General features: G+C 35.6%; 1 protein-coding gene across 1 annotated transcript in view; it reads right to left on the bottom strand.

Annotated features, from left to right (window-relative positions):
* PPFIBP2 (PPFIB scaffold protein 2) overlaps positions 1–8,251 on the bottom strand; it is an 83,911-nt gene that overhangs the window by 35,852 nt on the left and 39,808 nt on the right. Inside the window, exon 4 of the mRNA XM_029086456.1 lies at positions 7,992–8,105. Coding sequence (XP_028942289.1) covers positions 7,992–8,105 — 114 coding nt within the window. The remainder of the gene's footprint in view (positions 1–7,991; positions 8,106–8,251) is intronic.

The following is an 8,251-nucleotide window of genomic DNA, read 5'->3' as shown; positions in this document are numbered from 1 at the left end:
CTGCTGACACTGACAATGATATTTGTGTATGGATGGGAAAATAAACAGAAATGTAGCCTCATGGTTTGTTTCTTTTCTCTGAATGAAATAAATCAGGCACTGATCAGGAAAAGATAGTGCACTGACTTTTTTTATTGAGAAACTCTAAGAGGCAGTCACCTAATGAAATCCCAGTAGTAGCTGCTTTCTACAATGGTGATTACAAATTACAATTATAATTACAAATAACTCCTCTATCTTCCAGAAAAAAAACACTAATTTGCACAAGTTCCAGAGGCACATTCCAGTCCAGACTGGAACAGGCTCCATACAGCTGTTAAATAGCAGACTTCTGCAGACTAAGACATAGCTATAAATGAGAACTTTGATATGAAATAAGGCCACTGAACATCAAAAAGGCTAGCAGGATGAGATGACTTTGGCCCCATGGACAGACTTTATTCACTGCTGAACTGAAATAACATTTAGAATTTTTTTTTATACTGACATGGCGTTCCACGATACAACAGGAATATTTCTTAATAAGGCAAGGAGACATGGCATCCCTCTAGAGATTTTTAACAAAAGATCTGTCCTTTCAGTGCTGCATCTGGCATTACTCCTTACTTCTATAGAGGCTCCCAAACTGAACTTAGTTATGCAATGGGGAGTAATAACCTCGCTCCACTCATTCTAAGTTCAGCACTAAGGTGCTACCCGGTATAAGTGAGCATGAAGGCAGTGATTTTTATTTTTTTTTAAATCAACTTAAACAAAATTTTACAGTTTTCTCTGAAGCTGGAGAATCAGATCCTCAGCTAGTGTAAACTAGCATGAGACTCTTGCCTTAAAATAGACAAAATAGCTAACTGTCCCTAGTTTGTTTTCAATGGAGCTACACTGATTTAAAACAGCTGACAATTTCTTCTGCATCTAGACAGTCTAATTTTTGCTTTGAAAGAAAGTGCCGTTTAAAGTAAATGTCCCCTCTTGAAATAGTAACATCTGGAAGCAATTATTTTCATCTTCAAGCAGATGCTCACAGTGAACAGCTCATTAAGAATGTGACCCATTTTGTTACAGAAAAATTATAGTGTATTTCAGTGGTGTAATGCAACTTGAATTCAGCCAGAATAAATATGCAATTGAAAGAAAAGAAAATACAAATTTATGTTGTTGGTTTTAAAGCAAAAAAGACAATATAAGACAGGCAAAATGGTAATTTGGACTGTAGCAGCTTTAGGAGGATCTTAAGAGATGAATTATATAACAGAAATAGAACATATTCTAGCAAATCTTATTTATAAACAAGATAATTGGTTTTAATTTTTAAATGTACTATAATTTAATTTCTCAAAGTGCTTTTTTTGAAATTTAACTTTTAACTTAAAAATTAAGGAAAAAGCTATTTTATAGTAGAATAACTACAAAGATAAGAAATGCAGAAGCTACAATATGCATGTACCAGACAGATCAATGAACAGCAAACTATTTCCAAACACAACTGTAGTTTTAAAATTCATACTGTATACTTTAAAAATATTTAATTACGTTTTTCCATATTCTCAATGAAACTGAAGCACATGCTGCATATCTCACATTCACATTTTGTTGTCTTGGAAATACATAATTCTTATAAAGCTGCTTATAAAGTTTAACATGACAGAAAATAGCTTAGGAAGAGGACACTACACTGTTCTAGGCTGTCAGCTGCAAGCACAGAAAATTCCAGGATATTTAGCACTCCACAACACAGAAGAAACAATCATGCCATACAGTGACTGAGAAACCATAAGTAAGATTTTAGTTAAGTGGGGGGAAAAAAACCCCAAAGATCCCATTTTGCACTTGTGCACTCTTCAAAATATAACACTCAAGAAATTCAATACTTTTCACCCTTATTAAAGTAGTTGAGAGAGACAGACAGAGCAACCAAGCTACCTACCTGGTAAGCCAAATTCAGCAAGAACCACCACTAATGAGGACTGCACTTTTCAAGTGCTGTGTGTCAGCTGTGGTAGAAATAAGATATTTGCTTAACTGAAAACACAGCTGAGAGCAATGTACATGTGTAATCACCATGAAATGGTGCAAGTCAGTAGCAGAGTGAATTACAGCCCTTCGATTCATCATTTGCCCATTACATAGTTAAGCAACAGAAAGGACAGAACTTCCCACTGCACTGCCAATTTGAACAGCCCTTTACATATGCCTGCTGAGCAGATTCATGCCTATTTTAACTGTAAAGTAACAAAGCAATGTAATGCTCACCTGTATAGATAAGCTGCACAACTTGAGAGCACACTCTGAAAACCTTATGCCTGACAACCAGAGCAGGACAGAGCACTCTTCAAAATCTGAAACACTAAGCTAGCTGCTGGCAAGAAGTTACATGCTATAAACAAGTGCTGAAATTCATCTAAGATCAGATAACTCAGGCAACTGAAAGTTGAAAGAATGATCCTTGCCAGCCAGCAAAGTTCCTGAGAAGCAAACAGATACATACCAGATTCATACTCTGCAACCAAGATAGGATTCTGGCTCCCCTGAGCATAAGACAACTGCAAAACCAGAACAGGTACACACTAAACTGCATTGGATTCAAGTTCCTACCCTCATACAGCTCCTCCCCGCATTCTTTTAAACCACCTTTAAAAGATTCTCCATTGTGCCTCGTGAAGGGCACTGTCTGGAACACCTTCCCCTGCTCCTTGCACCCAGGCAGAAGCGTGCCATAAGCCGACATGAAAAACAGAAATTCACTCCAATTTGCATTCAAGCATTTCAGTTGCTACGTGGATTTTTAAGACAGAAAGAATCATAAGGCCAAGTGCTTTGTACTTTGCAAGAGAATTTAATTGATAGAAGACACAACTGTGTTTACATAATGCAACCATCTGACAAGAGTCCCCTGGATTGCTTCTTGCAATTACATGTCAGAAATAAGATGGAAGGCAGAAACGTATGGTCAAACCCCATACAGAATTTGGTACGGGTCAGGAACAGGAAAGACACTGCCATACAGACCAGCATTTTGATTGGCAAAGCTAACTGCACACTGTTATATTTTATGCCATAGAGCTTCAATGGGAACTGGTATCTGCTAAATAAATCAAATGCAGCACTGGAATAGCAAAGATGTAACTAACTATTCTTACTCATGATAATTACCATAAGAAAAGCACTTAAAAGAACTGTGGAGGTATATGTAGAAAATTCACTTTTCAAACTGACTTAACACAGCTGTCGAGATTGACAGCATAGATTCCATAGCACCAATGTGTTTACATTATGCATGGCTGGTTCTTTCTTCTCCTGAGACAATTTAGGCTACTTTATAGAGCAAAAATCACTTTTGCTTTCCAATTCTGTTCTACATTTGTACACAGTGCAAATGAAAGAAAAGTTGATAGTAAGGTGATAGGAGGTTTCCCTAAGGCTAACAAAGATGTTCAAGACCTTCTCTTCTCTTATAAAACTATTTCTTTCTTAAAATTTAAGAAGAAAGCATTTTAAAAGGCCACCAACTAACTTAGAACAAGACACATACACATCACTGTTCTCCAAAATTGACTGTAATTTTACATTTTAAAGCAGCTGATATACTGGACTGGCACAGCATAAATTGTTTTCATAGGATAATTCTGGGAGTTTGGGGGTTTTTGTTTGGTTTTTTTTGTTTGTTTGGTTTTTTTTAATTTCAAGACATCCTTTACAATGTACTAAGGGGCAAGACAGGTAACTATTCAGACAGGCCAGTATTTCCATACTCTTTACACATTCGATGGCAAGACAGAGGTATGACTGGAAGGCAATTCAGTGAGACCAAACTGGCATGTTGCTCGCAGTTATGCTCCAGAAAATTTTCTCTTAACATTTACTATGAGGGATGATCAGGGAAAAGTGTTTCTGGGCCCAAAATGGAACCATACTTAAGGACTGATTTAAAGTTTTGCCATTGACTTTAATAAGTTTTCAAAAGACCTACTTTGTTTTAAAGAAAGAAAATGCAAACACTTGCAAGGTGAAAAATGCTTTTTCTTGATTAGAATCTGTAGTGGAACAAGTATCCTCACAAAAGCAAAATGCTGAGTTTGACGCTGTAAGCATCACATCTCATGAAAACATACATGCATTATCTCTAACTGTGCACACCAGGGCATCTCTGCATCTGTTACACAAGACTCTCGTCTCTCAATGCTGCTGAGCCATATTTTCTTTGGCTATGGTTTCATAAACAGCTAGGTCACATGCACATCTCACCATTGCCCTTATGCCACACCTTGACCTTTTCTGTGAGCTGTTTCAACTCACTAACCCAGCAGAAAAACATCCCCTTCTTTTTAAACCCCAAGTTAGTTTTCTCCCAGTCACTGAAGAAAAAGTCTGATGAGCGTGAGAGTCAGTATAAAATAAGTTGCTGAAGCACATGGTCAGGAACAGGTAGAAGGATGAAAGAAGAATGAGGCCTCCTTTTTGTAGCAGTAACCATTAGATTGGCTCAACTCATTTTTTGAAAGTTTCAAAGTTCACATTTTGACTAAAGGATATTTCACCATCCTTTTTGAGTGAAGGAGAATCACCATTTTCTGCAAAAAAGCAGCAGTGTCTGTTGCTACTATTCCACATTTGAGATGTCTACCCTCAATGCCGAGCAGCCATTTTATGTAATTCATATAAAGTTTATTTTAGCTGTTGTTTCAGAAGTGTTTCCATGATCACTTTGTAGCAGGGTTCAAAACAACTGTGCATAATCATAAACCAGAAGGATTTTAAGCCAGTAACCCCACCCTAAGAAAGTGGACAAGTCTCTGCTAGCATAGATTCAGCAAAAACTATTTTGCAGGGCAGCATTACATGCCCTTGCTGTCATGGAACTACCAGATCTTGTAATTAAGTTATCTTAACAAAGTTCATGATTTTTGTTCTTATTGTAGCATTTTGGGCACAGAATTAAGAGTTGTTTTTCTTATAGTTCCCCAAATTAAAAAGACATGGCTTTTCCTGGACTCAGGTATATGGTTTCCCAGATACGTAAATAATATTTAGCTTAGTTCTAACTAAAACACATTAAAGATTTTTCAAGCTAAGGCAGTTACCTTTATCATTCCATTTTCCATTTAGAAGAAGCAGTCAGCTTAAGTTCACAAAGGTAAAAATCAGGGGAGTTCAATATATTCTAAATAAGTAAGCAGAGCCATGAAATAAAATTGTATTTGCATATACCTCAGGAAGATAATAGAAGTCTTTCTGAAAAGCAGGAATATTTATATAGATCCATAGAGCTAGATGATTTTTTCTCCCTAGAAGGAAGTTAGTTTACTGTGAAAATAAATAAATACTGTCTTGAAAGGCCCATTAAATAGTTCTGACTGCAAAAACTTAGTGACAACACTAGTATCTTTCATCTCTTTGCTACGTATCATGAGCAGTTGTACAGGATACTGGCAACTGCTGGCTGAGAAGATCTGAACCCAACTCTCCCCAAACCTGACTGATCCATTGGTCTGTTGAAGTCCTTGAGGCCAGATACTGGTACTCACTCTACTTCTGACAAATTAACTGCAAGAGGCCTGCTGGCCACATATCTTACATGAATGTCCTAATCATCACATTATCAAGTCATTCCCTTCTCTCCAAATCTCAGCTTATTCCTTGTGGAGGGTAATCTTTTCAACAAGATGAACTGAGAAAAGAACCTTCAAAATAAATTATAGATAAATAGGGCATTCTGCTGAGCTATAATAAATGTGTAATTTCTCTGACTGTTGAGATTTTGAGATATCTAACTTGGGTTTCCCATATCTAACTGTCTACTGGGGGATGTAATCCATGCGAGAAAGATATCACTCCTATCATTCCCTCATCATTCTCTAGAATTTCACTTAATTTGCTCTTCTTACTGTTCACAAAACTAAAATGGTAATTCAGTATCATTTTTCTCATTTCAGTGAGAAAATTAATTTTAAATATCTCAGTGCCACATTGAATTTATTTTTTATTTTTGGTTCAGCTATTGAAAGTACATCACTCACACTAAAACTGTGTATGTGTTTGTACGTGTCTGTCTCTGTGCAAAGTTCAAATGGACAAACTCATAGGATTAAAATGAAACACAGATCTTTACCAGGTTGTGACCTAGATAATTCTTTCTCTTAAAAAAACCCAAACTTGAACTACTGTATCTGCTGTAAGCATGAGAGATCAGTCACTTAGAAATGTAGCAATCAACAAGCAAGCTTGTCAGTATTTCTGTAAGTTATATTCAAATGCAAGATCTCAAAACTATGATACAAAACAGTCAGTAAATTTGAACTTATTGCTAACTATTTAATACATGTACAGGAAAGAAAATAAATTTGAAATTACTCCCATTTGGCAACAATTACAGCCACTCAAAGTGATCTCAAAAATTAGATTTATGTTAAACATATTTGGAGATTCTCTGACTTTCTTAGCTTTAGTACAGACTTTTGTAGCTTATCACTTTAGGATCAGCTTTGTAAGCAATTTGTGCATGTGCCTAAGGCCAGATGGGTAGATTCAAATGTTTTCACAGAAATAGCAATGTATATGCATTATTACATGCTATTTTCAGATGCCTCAGTGTTCTGTTAAATCAGGCTTTAAATTCACAGTTTCCTCAGAACTATCAGAATAGAAAATTTCAAGTCAGAGAAACAATGAACAGTTTTAGCAGAAGTCACAGAACAACTATCTAGTTTTAGATTGAAACAGGAAACTTCTACACTTCATTGTGAATGCCTTCCTGAAGTTTGAAAACAGGTCTTCATAACTTAAATATTTACTGTTCTTTAAATTTCACTTCAGATCTCACTGAAAAAAAAAAAATGCACTCACTATTTGCATTTTAAAAATCATTTAAGTATGAGAATAAAACCTTTCCCAGCTAGAAGCATTTTGGGCTGCTAATGTTTCGAGATCGAGTTTTTGTTTTAGAGAAGCTTGGCAAGCTGTAACTTTAAAAGGTTTAGGATAAAAGTTTACCTTATAGAAACTGCTACTGTATAGATACATATGTACATGGATCTTTATCATAGTAAAATAAGTTTATATAGATTAATACAGCAGTAATTTAAAGCTATCAGTAGTTTATAGAAAGACTCGTATATTTCACAGACTAAAATAGTAAACTTGTAAGACAATATTTTGAGCAGGGAGAGGAAGTAAGTTCATCAAGAACAGTATCTATCCTGCAAATTTCTGGCATAGATTTTGAGGGTTATTTACAGTTCCAAATCTATTTTGGATATCTAAGTACTGTATTACCAGTGGATGATCTGCATCTGTAATAACAGAAAATTGCACCTGGAAAGTTCTTTTGCATTGACAGACCTGCCAGCTCTGCAGTAACACATGAAATGTAAGGTATTACATTTATTATTTATTCTGCTCCCTCAATATATAACATGAAAGAAACAAAATTAAATCACATAGCCTGAAACTGTTGATTGAAATAAAGAAAACTATCTTCATATACTAATTTTCTTTCAAAACTAAGGGGAAAGCTCCCAAATAAAGCAAAATGGTTACAGAAGCAAACTCGGTACAGCAATTCATTTCAACTTACTACCTGTTTAGCTTCAAAGCCATACAAAACCAGAAGATATTTAAATAAAACTTCTTAATTCTGTAGCTGCTACATATATTAGATACATTTAACCTGTCTAACCAGTTAGTCAACCATGTCCAAATTTAGTACATTGGCACTGTACAAATAAGACACAATAGTTCCATTTTACATGCTGCTGTACAGTATTATGCAACCAGCCTGTAAAATGTTTCTGCAACAGGAAAACAAAGAAACATTTATCAAAAAAAAAAAAAGAAAAAAAAAGTGCAAAGCAGCAAGAGAACAATAAAAGAGGCATTTTTTTTCCTCATTTTATCTTGTTGCTAAAGGCATTCACACATGCAAACAAGCTGACCATATATGTTCACTCCCCTGTTGGAGAAGATTATGCAAGAAGCTTTCCAATCCAGATTTTTACCTGTTGAAGCATTTCTTCCGTAGCATTCAGTTTCAACTGATGGCCCTCAAGACAGATTTCTAAGTCCCGGATTTTTTCTCCTTGAGCTTCCACCTGGTCTGTAAGAACACTCACCTGTAATTTGAGAAAAGAAGCACAATGCTGCTGAACTGACTGTAAATAAGTTTCAGTTACCTTATACAATTAACATTCAAATGCACATTTTAACAGCAAGTTCTCTTTTAAAGTCCTCAATGGTTTAACTTTCTCGTGCACTGCAA

Source organism: Antrostomus carolinensis, unplaced genomic scaffold (genome assembly GCF_000700745.2).
Source record: "Antrostomus carolinensis isolate BGI_N321 unplaced genomic scaffold, ASM70074v2 scaffold3018, whole genome shotgun sequence".
Taxonomy (NCBI): domain Eukaryota; kingdom Metazoa; phylum Chordata; class Aves; order Caprimulgiformes; family Caprimulgidae; genus Antrostomus; species Antrostomus carolinensis.
Note: the sequence above shows the minus strand (reverse complement) of the source record. Positions and strands in the feature narration are given on the sequence as shown.